The sequence below is a fragment of the Prionailurus viverrinus genome, chromosome A1, assembly GCF_022837055.1.
Source record: "Prionailurus viverrinus isolate Anna chromosome A1, UM_Priviv_1.0, whole genome shotgun sequence".
NCBI lineage: Eukaryota > Metazoa > Chordata > Mammalia > Carnivora > Felidae > Prionailurus > Prionailurus viverrinus.
In genome coordinates this window covers 87,767,348-87,788,321 of record NC_062561.1, presented here as the reverse complement: position 1 = coordinate 87,788,321, position 20,974 = coordinate 87,767,348, and the positions used below count along the sequence as shown (strand labels likewise).

The 20,974-nt window shown below is 41.0% G+C and overlaps 1 protein-coding gene across 1 annotated transcript; it reads left to right on the top strand.

Moving 5' to 3' along the window:
- The first annotated feature begins 13,790 nt into the window (after positions 1–13,790).
- Positions 13,791–14,759, top strand: LOC125164036 (olfactory receptor 2B11). The gene has a single exon (XM_047856463.1). It carries the CDS (start codon positions 13,791–13,793, stop codon positions 14,757–14,759), a length of 969 nt encoding a protein of 322 aa, XP_047712419.1.
- Positions 14,760–20,974: the final 6,215 nt, after the last annotated feature.

Below are 20,974 nucleotides of genomic sequence, written 5' to 3'. Positions count from 1 at the left end.
AAAATGCTATCAATGAGCTGCAAAATAAAATGGAAACGACCACGGCTCCGATTAAAGAGGCAGAGGAGAGAATAGGTGAACTAGAAGATAAAATTATGGAAAAAGAAGAAGCTGAGAAAAAGAGAGATAAAAAAATCCAGGAGTATGAGGGGAGAATTAGAGAACTAAGTGATGTGATAAAAGGCAATAATATACGCATAATTGGTATTCCAGAGGAGGAAGAGAGGGAAAGGTGCTGAAGGTATACTTGAAGAAATCATAGCTGGGAACTTCCCTGATCTGGGGAAGGAAAAAGGCATTGAAATCCAAGAAGTACAGAAAACTCCCATCAGACATAACTTGAATCGATCTTCTGCACGACATATCATAGTGACACTGGCAAAATACAAGGATAAAGAGACAATTCTGAAAGCAATGAGGCATAAACACGCTCTAACATATAAAGGAGACCTATAAGACTCGTGACAGATCTCTCTACTGAAACTTAGCAGGCCAGAAAGGAATGGCAGGAGATCTTCAATGTGATGAACAAAAAATATGCAGCCGAGAATCCTTTATCCAGCAAGTCTGTCATTTAGAATAGAAGGAGAGATAAAAGTCTTCCCAAACAAACAAAAACTGAAGGAATTCGTCACCACTAAACCAGTCCTACAAGAGATCCTAGGGGGATCCCGTGAGACAAAGTACCAGAGACATCACTACAAGCATAAAACATACAGACATCAAAATGACTCTAAATCCATATCTTTCTATAATAACTCTGAACGTAAATGGACTAAATGCACCACCCAAAAGACATAGGGTATCAGAATGGATAAAAAAACAACCCATCTATTTTCTGTCTACAAGAGACTCATTTTAGACCTGAGGACACCTTCAGATTGAGAGTGAGGGGATGGAGAACTATTTATCATGCTACTGGAAGCCAAAAGAAAGCTGGAGTAGCCATACTTATATCAGACAAACTAGACTTTAAATTAAAGGTTGTAACAAGAGATGGAGAAGGGCATTATAGAATAATCACAGGGTCTATCCATCAGGAAGAGCGAACAATTATAAATGTCTATACGCTGAACACGGGAGCTCCCAAATATATAAAACAATCACAAACCTGAGTAACCTTATTGATAAGAATGCGGTAATTGCAGGGGACTTTAATACCCCACTTACAACAATGGATAGATCATCTAGACACAGGATCAATAAAGAAACAAGGGCCCTGAATGATACATTGGATCAGACGGAGTTGACAGAAATATTTAGAACTCTGCATCCCAAAGCCAGAGAATATACTTTCTTCTCGAGTGCACATGGAACCTTCTCCAAGAGAGATCACATACTGGGTCACAAAACAGCCCTTCATAAGTATGCAAGAGTTGAGATCATACCATGCATACTTTCAGACCACAATGCTATGAATCTTGAAATCAACCACAGGAAAAAGTCTGGAAAACCTCCAAAGGCATGGAGGCTAAAGAACACCCTACTAGAGAATGAATGGGTCAACCAGGCAATTAGAGAAGAAATTAAAAATATATGTATTTGGAAACAAATGAAGATGAAAATACAACAATCCAAATGCTGTGGGATGCAGCGAAGGCAGTCCTGAGAGGAAAATACATTGCAATGCAGGCCTATCTACAGAAACAAGAAAAATCCCAAATACAAAATCTAACAGCACACCTAAAGGAAGTACAAGCAGAACAGCAAAGATACCCCAAACTCAGCATAAAAAGAGAAATAATAAAGATCAGAGCAGAAGTAAACACTATAGAATCTAAAAAAACTGTAGAGCAGATCAATGAAACCAAGAGTTGGTTTTTTGAAAAAATAAATAAAATTGATAAACTTCTAGCCAGGCTTCTCAAAAGAAAGGGGAGATGACCCAAATAGATAAAATCATGAATGAAAATGGAATTATTACAACCAATCCCTCAGAAATACAAACAATTATCAGGGAATACTATGAAAAATTATATGCCAAAAACTGGACAACCTGGAAGAAACGGACACATTCCTAACGACCCATACACTTCTAAAACTCAAACAAGAAGAAATAGAAATCTTGAACAGACCCATAACCAGCAAAGAAATGGAATCAGTTATCAAAAATCTCCCAACAAATAAGAGTCCAGGACCAGACGGCTTCACTGGGGAATTCTACCAGACATTTATAGCAGAGATAATACCTATCCTTCTCACGCTGTTCCAAAAAATAGAAAGGGAAGGAAAACTTCCAGACTCGTTCTATGAAGCCAGCATTACTTTGATTCCTAAACGAGACAGAGACTCAGTAAAAAAAGAGAACTACAGGCCATTATCCTTGATGACTATGGATGCCAAAATTCTCCATAAGATACTAGCGAATTGAATTCAACAGCATATAACAAGAATTATTCACCATGATCAAGTGGGATTCATTCCTGGGCTGCAGTGCTGGTTCAACATTTGCAACATTTGCAAATCAATGAACGTGACATTAATAAAAGAAAAGATAAGAACCATATGATCCTGTCAATCGATGCAGAAAAAGCGTTTGACAAAATTCTGCATGCTTTCTTAATAAAAACCCTCGAGAAAGTCGGGATAGAAGGAACAAAATAAACATCATAAAAACCATTTATGAAAAGCCCACAGCTAATATCATCCTCCATGGGGAAAAACTGAGAGCTTTCTCCCTGAGATCAGGAACATGACAGGGATGTCCACTCTCACCGATGTTGTTTAACATAGTGTTGGAAGTGCTAGCACCAGCAATCAGACAACAAAAGGAAATCAAAGACATGAAAATTGCCAAAGATGAAGTAAAACTTTCACTTTTCGCAGAGGACATATTACTCGACACGGAAAACCCAACAGACTCCACCATAAGTCTGCTAGAACTGATACATGAATTCAGCAAAGTCGCAGGGTACCAAATTAGTGTGCAGAAATTGGTTGTACCTTTATACACTGATAATGAAGCAACAAAAAGAAATAAACTGATTCCATTCACAATTGCACCAAGAAGCATAATATACCTAGGAATAAGCCTAACCAAAGATGTAAAAGATCTGTATGCTGAAAACTATAGAAAGCTTAGGAAGGAAACTGAAGAAGATACAAAGAAATGGAAAAACTTCCCGTGCTCATGGATTGGAAGAATAAGTATTGTCAAAATGTCAATACTACCCAAAGCTATCTACACATTCAATGCAATCCCAATCAAAATTGCACCAGCATTCTTCTAAAAGCTAGAACAAGCAATCCTAAAATTTGTATGGAACCACAAAAGGCCTTGATTAGCCAAGGCAATTTTGAAGAAGAAGACCAAAGCAGGAGGCATCACAATCCCAGACTTTAGCCTCCACTACAAAGCTGTAATCACCAAGACAGCATGGTATTGGCACAAAAACAGACACATAGACCAATGGAATACCATAGAAACCCCAGAACTAGACCCACAAACGTATGGCCAACTCATCTTTGACAAAGCAGGAAAGAACATCCAATGGAAAAAAGACAGTCTCTTTAACAAATGGTGCTGGGAGAACTGGACATGCAGAAGGATGAAACTAGACCACTTTCTTACACCATTCACAAAAGCAAACTCAAAATGGATGAAGGACCTGAATGTGAGACAGGAAACCATTAAAACCCTAGAGGAGAAAGCAGGAAAAGACCTCTCTGACCTCAGCCGTAGCAATTTCTTACTTGACACATCCCCAAAGGCAAGGGAATTAAAAGCAAAAGTGAATGATTGGGACCTCATGAAGATAAAAAGCTTCTGCACTGCAAAGGAAACAACCAACAAAACTAAAAGGCAACGGACGGAATGGCAAAACATATTTGCAAATGACATATCGGACAAAGGGCTAGCATCCAAAATCTATAAAGAGCTCACCAAACTCCACACCTGAAAAACAAATAATCCAGTGAACAAATGGGCAGAAAACATGAATAGACCCTTCTGTAAAGAAGACATCCAGATGGCCACAGGCACATGAAAAGATGCTCAACGTCGTTCCTCATCAGGGAAATATAAACCAAAACCACACTCACATACAACCTCATGCCAGTCAGAGTGGCTAAAATGAACAAATCAGGAGACTATAGATGCTGGAGAGGATGTGGAGAAACAGGAACCCTCTTGCACTGTTGGTGGGAATGCAAACTGGTGCATCTGCTCTGGAAACCAGTGTGGAGTTCCTCAAAAAATTAAAAATAGATCACCCTATGACCCAGCAATAGCACTGCTAGGAATTTACCCAAGGGATACAGGAGTGATGATGCATAGGGGCACTTGTACCCCAATGTTTATAGCAGCACTCTCAACAATAGCCAAGTTATGGAAAGAGCCTTAATGTCCATCAACTGACAAATGGATAAAGAAATTGTGGTTTATATACACAATGGAATACTACATGGCAGTGAGAAAGAATGAAGTATGGCCTTTTGTAGGAACATGCATGGAAGTGGAGGGTGTTATAAGTGTATAAGTCATACAGAGAAAGACAGATACCATATGTTTTCACTCCTATATGGATCTTGAGCAACTTGACAGAAGACCATGGAGGAGGGGAAGGAAAAAAAGAAAAAGTTAGAGAGGGAGGGAGCCAAACATAAGAGACTCTTAAAAACTGAGAACAAACTGAGGCTTAATGGGGGGTGGGAGAGAGGGGAGGGTGGGTGTTGGGTGTTGGGAAGGGCACCTGTTGGGATGAGCACTGGGTGTTGTATGGAAACCAATTTGGCAATAAATTTCATATTAAAAAAATAAAAATAGTGGGCTCCTCGGTGGCTCAGTTGGTTAAGCATCTGCCTTAGGCTCAGGTCATGATCTCACAGTTCATGTGTTCAAACCTCACCTCAAGGTCTTTGCTGTCATTGCAAAGCCCACTTCAGATCTTCTGGCCCTCTCTTTCTCTGCGCCTCCTCCACTCACACTCTCTGAAAAATAAATACATAAACTTAAAAAAATAAATTTCTTTTTGTAAAATAAATTTTCATGTTTATTTTTTGAGAAAGAGAGAGTAAACATGAGCAGGAGAGGGGCAAAGAGAGGGAGGGAGACACAGAATCCAAAGCAAGCTCCAGGCTCCAAGCTGTCAGAACAGAGCCCAATGCATGGCTCGAACTCAAGAACTACAAGATCATGACCTGAGCCAAAGTCAGATGCTTAACCAACTGAACCACCCAGGTGCTCCCAAAAATTGAATTTCTAAAAAATTAAAAATAAAACTACCCTATGAACCAGAAATTGCACTACTTGAAATTTAGCCAAAGGGTACAAAAATCCTGTTTCAAAGGGGCACATGCACACCGTGTTTATAGCAGCACTATCAACAGTAGCCAAAGTATGGAGAGAGCCCCAATGTCCATCGACTGATGAATGGATAAAGATGTGGTATATATTGTCGCGGCCGGCGCGACAAACACCGAGGTCAGGGTCCTGAGGGTAGGGGAATGCAAGAAAAAAAGAGAGAAGAGAAAGTTTGGGAACAGGAGGGTCCCCTGGGCTGATGGCCCAAGTGACGGCTTTATTGTTGCTGTACACAATCTTTTATAACCAGACTCTTATGGGTTAGGTCATTCTAAGAATAAACAGGTTTCACATAATTGCTGCCCACCAAAACATTTAGTCCTGTGTTTCTTGTGCATTTTCTAGACGGGTCACAAGACCTTGTTGATAAGATTGCTAGCAAAACACAATTCCCATGTTTTTTCTATCTGACTCAGGGTAGAAAAAGGGAGGTAGCATTACTGCCAACACCTGCAGACCACAGTCTTCAGGAATTAACTTTCTCAGCCTTGACAAAGCTTTCGTATGCCCTTGAAAATGGGGGAATGGGAGGGGGAACCACCAGGTTGGCTTGAGTCAACAGGGAACGTTGCTCAACCCGGTCTCAGCCTGGCGCCGGGGCCCGGCCTCCCACATGAATGGGAGGGGGAGCCACCAGGTTGGCTTGAGTCAACGGGGAACACTGCTCGACCCGGTCTCAGCCTGGCACCGGGGCCCGGCCCCCCACAATATATATATATATATATATATATATATATATATATATATACACAATGGAATACTACTTGATGATGAAAAAGAATGAAATCTTTCCATTTGCAACAATGTGGTTGGAACTAGAGTGTATTCTGCTAAGCAAAATAAGTCAGTCAGAGAAAGACAAATATCATATGATATCACTCATATGTGGAATACAACAAACAAAACAGACGAACATAGGAGAAAGGGGGAAAAAGAGAGGTAGGCAAACCATCAGAGACTTCTAAATACAGAGAACAAACTGATCGCTGCTGGAGGGGAGCTGGTGGGTGGATGGGTTCAATGGGTGACGGGCATTGAGGAGGGCACTTGTAGTGATTAACACTAAGTGTCATATATAAGTGATGAATCACTAAATTCTACACAGGAAATTATTATTATACTATATGTTAACTAATTTGGATGTAAAGAAAATTATTATTTAAAAAAAATAACGAAATTTTAGGAAATCTTCTTGAATGATCTGTCAGGGTTACTTTCAGCCTCTTAAAATATAAAACCCAAATCAGTGCTGTAAACAAGATTGAAGGTTATCACTCTCACATCAGGAAACCGGGGGGTCAACAGGTAATGCACATCCATGATGATCAGGTGCCCTGACTCCTCTCAATGCTCCATCATTCTTAGTGTAAAGTCCTCACCTTCAAGTTTGCTTCAAGGTCACCCATGACTGCTAAGCCTCCAGCCATCAAGTCTACATTGCATGTATGAAAATGAAGAAAGATGGACAAGTATCTTCTGCCAGCTTTCCCAGCATCTCATTCATCTTATTGTCTTCCCCTATCAGGGAAACTGGAAAATTCAATTCCTTCACAGGGCATCTTGCCTCCTGGAGTGACAGGGACTGTGGACAATAAGCGGAAGCCAAGATATCTGAAAGGAGGTAAGGAAGGTTATGATCAACATAATGCTAAAGGGACCCTGTTTTCATCTCAGTCACGAGAGTTTCCATCTACACGATTGCTGCACTTTATGGCATAAAACTGTCTAGTCCATCTCTTTTTCTTCCCCAAATTCACAGACGTTTAAGCCTCAGCATTTCTGGAAGTTATCCCAACTGGACATCAAGACAATTCCCAAGACATTCCACATCTCACACCCTGCTCTTTCAGGTAGAGAACACAGCAGAGCAATGTTGTCAGAGAATTTTCCCACTTCATCCCCCAAGCACAATGTCCCTTGTCTTCCTTTGAGTCAGGGTTCCTCTCCCTATAATGTTAGACAAAATGCTTCCTAAAACTCCTAGAACATAAAAAGGGAACTACTGCCATGATCTCATCATATTCCCACTCCAACATCTAGAACTACCCAAAGATGATCAAGTCAAAATCTACAGAGGAGAAATGACTGCCCAAAGGTGTCATTATCCATGATGGGTTCTAGCACTAGCTTTTATTCACATGAATAAATTAACGTGAATTAACACGTGCACCACTTCATGATGATCATCTACCAACAGGCTTTCTGGCCATCCCTTCCATGTGATGAATGGAATAGGTGGCTGAGCCATATGTAGTAGTCAGAAAAAAGTCAAAGTTATTACACTATGCCGTTCACTATCCTGAGTGCTTAACAAAACAAAAACAAACAAAAGACAACTCATGTTACACTTGTAACAGAGTGTGAAGGCCAGTACTATTGCTTCCTATACTTTTCTGATCTCATGAATGTTGCCCAGAGAAGATATGTAATCTGTCCAAAGACACACAGTGAGTGGCTGACCTTGGTGCTGAAGTCTGTGCAGTGCCCACACTCTAATTGAATTACACGCTATACAAGTTACTCTTCCACTCTGACTTTATGGCAACACCCACCTTCCCTACGGAGTTAAAAATCCAGAGTCCTCATTTCCCATTATTGGTCTATTTCCTCTGGTCTTCTGGTATTTGAAGATTTACCCTTAATTGCGAGTATTTCATGCTCGCACAATACATCAATTACCAGCTAACCCCTCAGACACTAATTAAACAAAACATCAGGGATAAATTCTCAGCAGAGGAGGGCAAGGTTTTACTCTAAGTGTCTTGGGAGAAAGAACAGAGTCCTTATAGAAATAAATGGAAAGAATGAGGTTAAGTTTATCCTGATGGTAATTTTGAAAAGAGTGGGGAGCAGGACACGGGGATGGCTTGTCACCTAAGAAACTTCTCTTTGGAAGTAACCTCTGCCACATAAACGTATAAGCTAGCTCTTCTGTGGTCAGGGGACCATGGCTAGAGCATATCTGCTGATCTCATTTGTTACTTGGATAAAGACGAGAAAGCACTGAGTTTCCCCAGTGAGCAGACTCTTCTTCTGGACTGAGAATAATCTCTCCACACTTGCTCAGAGGGTAAAACTCAAGAAAGGGCAAAGTCCCAGGAGCCTTATAAGAGAAAACACGTTTTGTCTTTCTGAAATACAAAAAGCTTTTCCAATGACTTCATCCATAAATGTTCCTCTTCAGACAAGACCACCAGAAGCTAATAAAGCCTCATGTCCTTAACCAAGCCCTCTGTAGAAGCCAGAGAACCATGGATATGAGTGATTAGTCCTCAGCATGAATGCTGGTCTATGTTGGAGACCAAGGGGACATGAGATGGAGGACAGGTGAGTCAGTGAGTAGCGGCCACACATTAAGCAGCATATGTAAAATGGTGTACTTCAAGCTAGAAAAGACAGTCAGGAACAGAACAGGCTGCTCCTGCCTGTAGGTATACCAGTTGTCCAGTACTCATCAGAAGCATGAATGTTGTTCACAGTGATGAGGGTCCTGAGGCTCATTTCTACTGCTCTTCAATATTTTCGACAAAACTGAGTTATGGTCACAAAAACAATATTAAGCCAAGCATGGCCTTATACAGAGAGGAATAGAGTGAGAAAGCCAAATATTACCAGCCCCCAGAGAAAGAAAGCTTTGAGGTGAATTTTAGCAGCAAATTGAAATAGTTAAAGAACAAAAATAGGCAGTGGAATGTGGGTGGGGAAGCAGGTGTGTGCAAGAGGGGTGTTTAACAAAAAGTCACGATATGAAACAGGACTGTTGATACTTTGAAAGCAGGTATTATGCATCCAGGGTTAAGACATCTTGAGGGTCTAGAGGGAGGTAACTTCCTTCCATATAAACTAGCAACAGGGGGCTTAAATATCTTTCTACATGAAGTCATAGTGTTGTGCTGACCTGAGTGAAAAGGATGTTCCTAACCTTTGTAGATTTCTCAGTTTTCCCATCATTATTGAAGGAGGATATGAAATGGCACACATAGTTCTTGGTATACAGATTGAGAGGTGATGGGTGCTCACTCATTGCTGAGTTATCTCCCATCTACTTTTACTTCTTGTTGTGAAATACTTGTCTAATATCTAGAACTAAAGCATTTTAAAAAGTTATACCTCAGCCCCCTCATGTGGATATGGTTATCAATGCCCCTCAAACCTCTTTGTACATGGGAGCTTACAGATGATCCAGTGAGTAATCAGTGAAGATGGTTTTGGAAAGAGGCAGAAACTGAATTGTACTATGTGATGTGAGACAGCATTCCTGGTAGGAGGACCCACAATAAGCAAAGGTCTAGACAGGATGAGCAAGCCTGTGGGTACACCTGGCCACTGATTATATGCAAGGGGCTGGTGGATGATAGCAGAGCAAATCTGAAGAGGGCAGGCTGAAGTTATGGGTTTAGACTCTTCCTCACTGGGCCAGTTCACTTCTTGATTTTATTCTAATTGACCTTCTACCCAAGAAATAAGCATGTCATTGGGAAAGAACCAGAAACATAGACAAACCCTGAGAAAAGTACTTTTGGTGTGTGTGATGAAAGAGCACCTGCTAGTATCAGTGAAGAGAAATGTTGTCCATCATTAAGCCTTACCCCAAGACTCAATATCTTGCAGTTTAATCCTGATTATGACCTGGACAGTTAAATAGGTCCTTCACCTGGTTATCTGGGTGGTGGAAAGTTTAGGCTGAATGTTAGATTGAAGAAAGGGATCTCTTGGACTAATAGGCAATAAAACCCCATGGTCTAGTCCTTCTTATCCCACCTCATAAGCTTATTTCCAGATTTTCTTTTCTGTTTGTTGTAGATAATATGTTCTGTTCATCTCCAAGGGGAAGTCCACAGCCAGCACCAGGCATTATGATAATATATACATGAAAACAAGATATATGTATGTATGTATGTATGTACGTATATACACATACATGTATATACACAGATATAGGTATAGATATAGATACACAATGAGGATTATGTATTATATACATGCATGTATATACACAGACATAGGTATAGATGCATAATGAGGATTATATATCATACACAGAATGATACAGATCACAGGGTTTTATCAATGTGTTCAAAAATCTCCCTGGCCTACCAGTAGGGATCGGGTAAGTCCTGTGACTGAAATATCTCAGGGCAGCTGCTAACAGATAGGGATGTGACAGTGATCAGAAGAAACTGCAGAGGATTGAGTGAAAGAAGAATATAATCCCTACTCTTACCACACAACTGTTTAAGAAGACAGTTGTTTAGTTTTTAGGTAATTGAAACACTTAGAGATATATTTGCTTTTAAGACCTGTGTCTTAGAAAGATGGTTCCCTTGTAAGTGGAGTAATGGGCTGGATAAGGAAGGAATTGCCTATGGGAAGACAATTATCAGGCTCTAAGTGGGGTCCAGATGGTCATCCTGGCCAAGGATGGCAGTGGCAAGGATGCAGATAGCTTGTACTATAACCTTAGACTAGTAAAGTCAATAAGAATGCCGTGTATAAAATGTAGACAATGAGGAACATTAACAGAAATAATCTGAACACTCTGAGGGTAACTGATGCAGAGGCAATCAGGAATGAGAATGAAGGTGCTGGACTGAAGTTAGAGGAACAACTGACAGGTTAAGTTTGGGATGCACCAGTTGACAATGTCAGAAAGGAGTGGCATCCGAGTGGCTCAGTCGGTTGAGCGTCTGGCTCTTGATTTTGGCCCAGGTCATGATCTCACAGTTCATGAGATTAGGCCCTGTGTCAAGCTCTGTGCTGACAGCATGGAGACTGCTTGGGATTCTCCCTCTCTCCTTTTCTCTCTGACACTCTCCTGTGCGCTCTCTATCTCTCTCTCAAAATAAATATATCAACTTTAAAAAAAATGTCAAAAGGGAGATTAGATATCAGTGAAGAAGTGACAGCTAGAGACACAGATCTGGAAGGACTCTGAGGGTAATTGTGACAGATGTGGAAATTATTGTGTTTATCCAGGGAAGCGAGGCAGTGCCTTGGAGAACACCTCTATAAGGGTGATAGGAAGCTAGAAGGAGGTCAAGGAGGTCCAGAGACTGGATCCAAAGCAGAGTTCTAAGTGGAAAGGGCTGGACCACAAGCCATCAAATTCAGAGAAGGGTCAGGTTGGGCTGATGTCTAGCTTTGCGGGCCACCAGCTGTGTGTGTGCCCATGGGTGCCTGGTGCACTGAACCAGAAGTTAGAGGAAGCGCCTCCTCTTCAGTCCCCTCACCACTTTCCCTTGGATGACATTACTCTTCTGTTTCTGTCATTCTCTTCATCTCAGTCATGTGCATGGATACTGTTGCTGCTTTCCAGGTCACCAGCGGCTTTTTTTAAAGCAAAGAGAATAATGATTATGAGCAAGAGCTTAGCTTTCAATCTTGGCTTTATCGCTTGCTGCTATTTAGGTAATGTAAAGTAGACCAGTCATCTTCCCCAAGCCACTCTGTTCAACAGCAAAATGGCGGTAAAAACATCTGCCTTACCGAACCGTTAAAGCACTAAGTAAGATAATCACATAAAGTTGTTATCACAGCACCTGGCTCATAGTGAGTGCCCAATAATTTGCATTAATTACTAACTATGACCTATACCTACCCATCCATCTTCTTTGGTTCTTCCATCCTTTTATATCTGTCCTCACCATCCTTATAACTTTTCCCATTCTTGTCCAGTGTAGACTCTGAGAGTAAACCTTGGAATGAGAAATCGAAGAAAGGGAGATGGTGTGATCACTTTTCATCTTAAAAGGTGGGATAGCCTGATTTTCCCCTGCCCAGCCAACTAAATCAAAAATGGTGCCCTGAGCTCCCATTAGAGATAAAATAACTGCATTGTGTAAGATTCACCTTAGAAGTACTTTCGACAGAATAGTGGGAAGAAGTGTAATAATTGGGTGTTCCACAAGAACATTTAAATCCTAGAATTTGAGTTATTTTCAAGTAATACCAGGGGTGTTTGTTTTGTTTTGTTTTGTTTTGTTTTTGAGAGAGAGAGTACAAGTAAGGAGCAGAGAGAGAGAGAGAGAGAGAGAGAGAGAAGTGGGGCTCATGATCACCCAGTGTGGGACTCAAACTCATGAACCATGAGATCATGACCTGAGCCAAAGTCAAGTGCTTAAGTGACTGAGCCACCCAGGTGCCCCAAAGTAATACCAGGGTTCTTAAGAATGCAAGACTTGGAGGGGAAGGGGGGCACTTGTTTATTGCAGCACCACTGAATAGATCTCCATGAATATTATAGTCTATGCATAAAGTATCAAATAAGGGACTAAAAATGAATCTTTCATAAATTACACACAGGATTTAACTTCTTTTCGGTCTCATCCTGGACTATACCACCCTGCATCCTGGAAAGTGCACAGTCCTACAAAGAGTGTAGAAGGTTGGGGCTGATGAAGCTCAGTGGAAAGGCCCCATGCATCAGCAGGTGGAAATCCAGTTGCTTTCTAAAAGATACAGAATCCAGACATCAAATCAACTGTGTGCTCCAACGAGGAGAGGAAACAGCTGCTTGGTAAAGAGGTTGTACAGGGAGATCCAAATGTCACTCAAACTGCCCAATAAGTGTTGGCTCTGGAGGCAATCAGAACCTTCAGTAGCCAACTCCAGGGGCTATGTTCCTGACAGGGTGTAATATCTTTCTCCCTATGCTCTGGGGTCTTATTAGGTGCCTGGACCAAGTCAACCCCTGCAGTGACTTAACTCCTTCACTCCAGGGTCTCGAAGGATCTTGGTATGTGATTTTTTTCTGTTTGTTTTTATGTTTTGTTTTGTTTTGTTGTGTTGTGTTGTGTTGTGTTTTGCTTGTTTTGGGTTTTTTTTTTTTTACTGCAAAGTGAGTGATAGTGCTGCCTATGTGTGGGTGACCATGGGAGAGAGACCAGCATGTGCAGAAAGCCAAAGAGCACCTGTTCATGATGAACAGAGACAGATGCAAGCCTTAGTAGGTGAGTCAAGTGTGTTCCTATCTTGCTTTATGCCCCTTCTCACCTCCCTCCTACCAACACTTCCAAAAGGCAAAGGAAGAAAACCTAAGAAAGAAGTCAATTGCCTGTCAGTGAGTTTGCAGAGAGAGGTCAAACATTCTGATAGTTATGGGAGATATGACAGACTTTGACCAAATTGGAAGAAAATTGTCATTTATGGTGTACATTCACAAACATCATGTTGATCTATCATCTCCAAAACTTTGCATTTGAGGGAAGTATTTTCTCCCTGCATCACAGATGCAGAAATCAAAGTTCAGAAAGATTAAATGGCATAATCAAGGTCACAGAGCATAGGAGGCAGAGCAAAACCCATGTGCATGTGCTGTGCCTCCTGATCCCGACTTCCCCATGTCTCAGTGTCTCTATGGAGATGATAGGATGCAACGTCTGTAGGAAAGCTCAGGCACAAGCATGAGGAAGACAGTTATCTCATGTTCTCAGGTTTTATTCACTTTGACTTTCTTGACTCATCACAGGCACCAAAAACATGCCTCAACATGAGAGGTCATAACCACAGCATTCTGTGGGAACCCCCTAAAGACTTCATCCTTCTAGGTGTTTCTGACAGGCCATGGCTGGAGCTCCCTCTCTTTGCGGTCCTCCTGGTGTCCTACATTCTGGCCATGTTGGGGAACATTGCTATCATCCTGGTGTCTCGACTGGATTCTCAGCTCCACAGCCCCATGTACATCTTTCTCGGGCACCTATCCTTCCTCGACCTCTGCTATACCACCACCACAGTCCCTCAGATGCTGGTCAACATGGGGAGCTCCAGTAAGACCATCAGCTATGGTGGCTGCACAATGCAGTATGCAATTTTCCACTGGTTGGGATGCACTGAGTGCATTGTCTTGGCTGCTATGGCGCTGGACCGCTATGTGGCCATCTGTGAGCCTCTCCGGTATGCCATTATCATGCATCGTCCTCTCTGTCAACAGCTCGTGGCTGTGGCCTGGCTCAGTGGCTTTGGCAACTCCCTTGTTCAGGTAGTGCTGACGGTGCAGCTGCCTTTCTGTGGGCGGCAGGTGCTGAACAACTTCTTCTGTGAGGTGCCAGCCATGATTAAGTTGTCATGTGCTGACACAGCCATGAATGATACCACACTGGCTGTGCTGGTAGCCTTCTTTGTGCTGGTTCCCCTAGCTCTCATCCTTTTCTCCTATGGCTTCATTGCCCGAGCAGTGCTCAGGATCCAATCCTCCAGGGGAAGGCACAAAGCCTTTGGGACCTGTTCCTCCCACCTGGTGGTGGTGTCCCTCTTCTACCTGCCAGCCATCTACATGTACCTGCAACCCTCTTCCAGCTACTCCCAAGAACAGGGCAAGTTTATCTCCCTCTTCTATTCCATAATCACCCCCACCCTCAATCCTTTTATCTACACTCTGAGGAACAAGGATGTAAAGGGAGCCCTGAGAAAGCTCCTGTCAAGGATCTGGAGGCTCTGCAGATTAGGCTCTGAGATGTGACAATGTCCATTGCTTACAGAAACCCGGGAAAATGTATTGTGTGATTGAGAAGTCCACAGCCAGAGTTAAGTTTTTAGAGACATTTGGGAGCCCCTCAAGTCCTCTGTCAAAGCATTTTGCCTTCTGTATGGTCATGGTGCCTAAAATCCCACGTCTCCCAATAGTCTTTAGTTCTAAGACACCATATACTTTTAGGAATCATTTAAACACAATTGGTGTGCAGTAAGTTTTTGTCAAATTACTTAATTTCTACTTTCTTAATACTTGCCCCCCATTTTTTCCCTCCCACTTGTTTCTTTCTGATCTTCCCTCTTCCTTTTTCATTACTCCTAAGTGTGCATAATATGAACCTGAAATGTAATCTTATATTACTTATAATAATTTTGTTTGTCTCCATATACTTAAATCTCCATAAATTTTATGTAAATTTAAAAAAAATTCCCAAAATTAAGGGGATTGCTTTCTTCTTCCTGTGACTTACGTGATGTGTTTGTTGTTGTTTTTTCTACAGTTCAGGTTTTCTTCTATAGAAAGTTTTCCACTCTATTGGCTGAAAGCAAGCATATTTTTTTGAACGTGTAAGACTCTATATTAGAGTCAAATAGCATAATATCTTATCTAAAAAGCCAATGCTGGACTTGAGAATACAAGATATGTATACAATCAAAGTTAGGGACAATGAAATTTTAACTAACAAGTTCAAGGTCATTGTAACAAGTAACATTTGTAGAAGCCTTCCAAGATGTAGGTACTAGATTAAGTGTATTTGTGTATGCCATCTTATTTAATATACTCCCACGATGTGAGCTCTTTTATAACTTTCCATTGTCGTATAAGAACTGGACTATTGGAGAGGTTGCAATAACTTGGTCATGGCCACTCTAGGAACTGAGACCAGCACTAAAGTCCATATTGTCTGCCTCCTTTAGCAGAATGGAGTCATGATACTAGGACTCTATATTTGCATTTTTGTCACCTTTTGTATTTATTACATTTAATGTACTCATTTTTACCTCCTTGCCATGAGCATGCCAGATACTAATATAACCTAGCAGAGACAATAAATAATAATAATAATAATAATTAATAATAATAATAATGATAATAAATGTATGTCAATTAGGACAAAAGGGAAATTGAAGTCTTTCTGAGAGTAAAGGCAATAAGAAAATATAAATCACAGAGCTACAGCATTTGATTTCAGAATTGTGAAAGAACCATGACTATTCCTATTTCCAAAACCACAAAGAAATTTTTCCCTGGGTTGCCATAGAGCAGCCACTGGGTAACAGCTAAAAGCCCTTTAAAACTAACTTCATTGGGAATGCAAGCTGGTGCAGCCACTCTGGAAAACAGTATGGAGGTTCCTCAAAAAACTAAAAATAGAACTACCCTACGACCCAGCAGTTGCACTAGTAGACATTTATACCAGGGATACAGGTGTGCTGTTTCGAAGGGACACATGCACCCCCATGTTTATAGCAGCACTATCAACAATAGCCAAAGTATGGAAAGAGCCCACATGTCCATCAATGGATGAATGGATAAAGAAGAAGTGGTATATATATACAATGGAGTATTACTCGGCAATCAAAAAGAATGAAATCTTGCCATTTGCAACTACGTGGATGGAACTGGAGGGTATTATGCTAAGTGAAATTAGTCAGAGAAAGACAAAAATCATACGACTTCACTCATATGAGGACTTTAAGAGACAAAACAGATGAACATAAGGGAAGGTAAACAAAAGTAATATAAAAACAGGGAGGGTGACAAAACATAAGAGACTCATAAATATGGAGAACAAACAGAGGGTTACTGGAGGGGGTGTGGGAGGGGAGGTGGGCTAAATGGGGCATTACACATGTAAATTAGATTAGATTAGAGTAGATTAAGGAATCTACTCCTGAAATCATTGTTTCACTATATGCTAATTTGGATGTGAATTTTAAAAAATAAAAAATAAAAGTAAAAAAAATAAATAAAAAGAACTAACTTCGTGAGCATGTATAATAATGTATAAGAGCTTTCTCTTCTAACTTTGCCTAATGGAACAGGTTCAGACACAATTCAGTGAAAGCAATGTGACATGACCCTGAAGAGGGTCAATTCATACACACAGCTATGTCACAACCCAACCTCATTTTAGAACACATTTGAGAGGACTGAGGACTGTGTTTCTCAAAACAGAGGTGCTAGATTAAAGATATCTCAAAGTATTTTCTATTTCTGGGGTGCCCGGGGGGCTCAGTCAGTTGAGTGTCCAACTTTGGCTCAGGTCATGATCTCGCGGTTCATAAGTTCAAGCTCTGCATTGGGCTCCGTGCTGATGGCTCAGAACCTGGAGCCTGCTTCAGATTCTGTGTTTCCCTCTCTTTCTGCCCTTCACCCACTAGCACACTGCCTCTCTCTCTCAAAAAGAAATAAACATTAAAAAATTTAAAAATATTTTCTCTTCCTTGCAGTGATATATGAAGACTATTAGAATGAGCAAAAGTGATATTTTAGATCTTCTAAGGCAAGATGATAAGAAATCCAGCAGCTTCCAGCTAATTAACATTCTTTCTGTGTCTGTAAGTCACCAGGTGAGAAGGCTAACTATCCTAAGATAGCCATGTTAAGGAGACTGTGGATGGATGCTGTCGTCTACAGCTCTACCTCTGTCAGGCTTCCAGCCAGTTCTCCACACCTAAGTGGAGCTATCTATCCTAGACCCACTGACCAGACTTTCCCACCTAGTGACCTCGGTAGACACAACATAGAGCAGAATAATCTCCTAACTGAGCTCTGCTCAAGGTCCTAACCCACAAAATAGTCACGTATAATAAAATGGTTGTTAATATAAGCCACTAAATATGGGGATGGTATGGCAGGCAGGTAGGTCCTCTACTGAGGACCCATAGAATTTTCAGTATCACAGTTCTGTAAAACCACAAGATGAACATGGTGAATTTCCCAGAAGCATCAATAGTATTAGATGTTTTAGGAGAAAATACTTAAATAATTCAACTGATAATTAAATGAAAGCATGTTTCCATTATGATAAACTGGCATAATAGATAGAAAAACATAGAAAAAATTTTGTAATGAAACCCAAGACTTCAATTAATTTGCATGCTTTGGTGCACTGCTGTATATTATGATAAGTTTCCCATCATTCACTTCTCTCTGCTTTTATGAGTACACTATGGGAAAGTGTGAGAAACACTCAAGAAGAAAACAGGATAGGATGTGCGCTTTTCAGGTACTCTTTCAAAAGTATCATTCTGCCAGAAAAACTTTGGAAACCTATTCGTGTGTGTTGTGCATATAGTGAGACTCTTTCTTTTGTGGGGGAGGGGGAAGGTAAAAATTAATTTTATTATATTGCATGATGAATTGCCCCCAGTGCAACATCCTATTGCTATACATTTCAAAAACATTCACATACTAAACAAAATTTTAGTTGATAAGTGGAAATGAATGATTGAAAAGTCTTTATGCACCTCACACATACAATATGCGGCTAGCTGAAATTGTCTGTCAACTAGCATTTAGATGTAAAAATCCTCATGCTAGTGTGTTAAATGCAAAAGCAATCAGACAATCATTTAGCTGCAGTGTCTACGGAAGGCTTTCAGACAATGCACAGACATGTGCTGCCCACAATGCAAGGTGGTGGAGGACTGAAACACGCAACATTTACATCTGCAGTGGATTTAGTCTTTATGGCTGGACTGAACTCCACAGCTGCTAGGTTTCAATCAATAGTGATTTAGACTTTGTGCAACAGCAGTAACAGTAACAGAGATCCTTTTTTTTCCCCTTTAAGAATAAACTCAACTACCTTTGGCAAATTTTATACCCATCTTACATGTTTAAAATTGTGTTTCTGGGGCGCCGGGGGGCCTCAGTCGTTTAAGAATACGACTTCGGCTCAGGTCATGATCTCACGGTTCGTGAGTTCAGCCGCCCCACATTGGACTCTGCATTGAGAGTGTGGAACCTGCTTGGTATTGTCTCTCTCTCCCCCTCTCTGCCCATCCCCCACTCACTATTTCTCTCTCTCAAAATAAACTTTAAAAATAAAAAAATATATATGTTTTCACTCTTATGTGGATCCCAAGAAACTTAACAGAAGACCATGGGGGCGGGGAAGGAAAAAAAATGGTTAGAGACAGAGGGAGCCAAACCATAAGAGACTCTTAAAAACTGAGAATAAACTGAGGGAGGGGAAAGTGTGTGATGGGCATTGAGGAGGGCACCTGTTGGGATGAGCACTGGGTGCTGTATGGAAACCAATTTGACAATAAATTTCTGTTTTTTAAAATTTTTTTTAACATTTATTTATTTTTGAGACAGAGAGAGACAGAGCATGAATGGGGGAGGGTAAGAGAGAGGGAGACACAGAATCTGAAACAGGCTCCAGGCTCTGAGCTGTCAGCACAGAGCCCGACTCGGGGCTCGAACTCACGGACTGCAAAATCATGACCCTAGCCGAAGTCAGCCACTTAACCGACTGAGCCACCCAGGCGCCCCAATAAATTTCATATTAAAAATAAAATAAAATAAAATAAAATAAAATAAAATAATTTTGGGATTGCCGTAGAGGCTGACTTTATTAATATTATTTGGGGGTTTTCTAGCCTCTAAGTATGTACAGTATGAGGCAGTAATTTCCTAGAGAGCAGGCACTTCTGTAAAGATTTCACACACCCAAATAAGATATTTTCTTAAAAAATGCATAAACATATAAACATATCAAAATGAAGATCATTGCAGATCACTTTAGTTTCTGTTGGTCACTGAGACACCAAGTGACTTGTTACACATGTCTATCTTCTCATTTCTTTCTTGCAGTGTGGTGTCACAGTATAGTCTGAGGCACTGCTCAGTTCCCACTGGTTTATTGTAAGACTTCATGTTTTACCTCCTGAAACTTCCTTTTATCCTGGATGGGAGATATATATCTCCCTACTCTGGTGTTAGACTGATCCTCTGGGCCCCTCATATCTCAGGATATACCAGACTGTGTCCCAGCCACATGGGAGACAGGCTGTTATAGTGTTTGTATAGGGAGTGTCTTAGTCTGCTTGGGCAACAAATACAAATACTGTAGACTGGGTAGCTTCACAATCATTTATTTCTCATGGCTCTAGAGGCTGGGGAGTCCAAGATCAATTTTCTGGCCAGGATAACTGATGGCTGCCTTCTCACTGTATGCTCACACAGCAACAACATTGAGAGATATTGACAGAGAGAGATATATAGTCTCTCTTGTGTCTCTTCTTATAAGAGCACTAACCCCACCATGAGGGCTCCATTCTCACGACTGAATTACCTCCCAAAAGCCCCATATCTCAGTGCCATAATATTTGGGGTTAGAGTTTCAACATATAAATTTTGGGAGGACATAAACATTTAGGCCATAGCAGGAAGCCATGGTAAATCACTCTAAGACTTTTCAGATAATGTGAAGACAACCTCATCCTCTGAAAGTCATTCTAGAAAAGTTGTCTAACATCTGAGATGAGTTATGGGAAGATGTAATCTATTTTAACTATGATTTATAAGCATATTTTCATTATCAAGACCAAGCAAAGTGCCTGGTAGAAACCTTTTTACATAGAGAGTAAGCAAAGAAAGCTAAGAAAAGAATCATAGGCTTTTTTATAACAGAGTATCAGCCAAAGAAATGCATCTAATGAGTCTAAGTGCAGAATCCTGAACTCTCATTATACAACAGAAATGCTCTTACGGTGGAGATGGATGTAGGTGAATGAATAAGACTCTTACAGAAGGTGGTGATATCAACTGAGGCTCTGCTGATTCCTCCTGGACTAAGGATGTTTGACATTCCAGGGAGACTTTGCAAGGGCAGAGAAAGCATTAGCTCATGGGCATAAGGATTATACTCTAATCTTCTGTTACCTTTCCTGATTCTTTTTTTTCTATAAGAGCACATCTCTTGTGGGTTTTTAAAAAGTGTTGCATAGAGGGGAGTTAAGATGGCAGAGAAGTCAGGGTATCCTGGGCTCAAAGACAGCTGTATTGAGGTCATATTACTCAGAACACCCAGGAAGCTGATCTGCAGAGTGGCAGAAGAATCTCCACAGTTGGAGGAGGACAGCTTGGCAGGAGTGAGGTGTGCAGGTGTGAGCTGTGGAAGAGAAAGTGACAGACCTGTGGAGGGGAGGTAACCCCTTCTGTGGAGAGACAAAGGGGAGAGAAAGAAA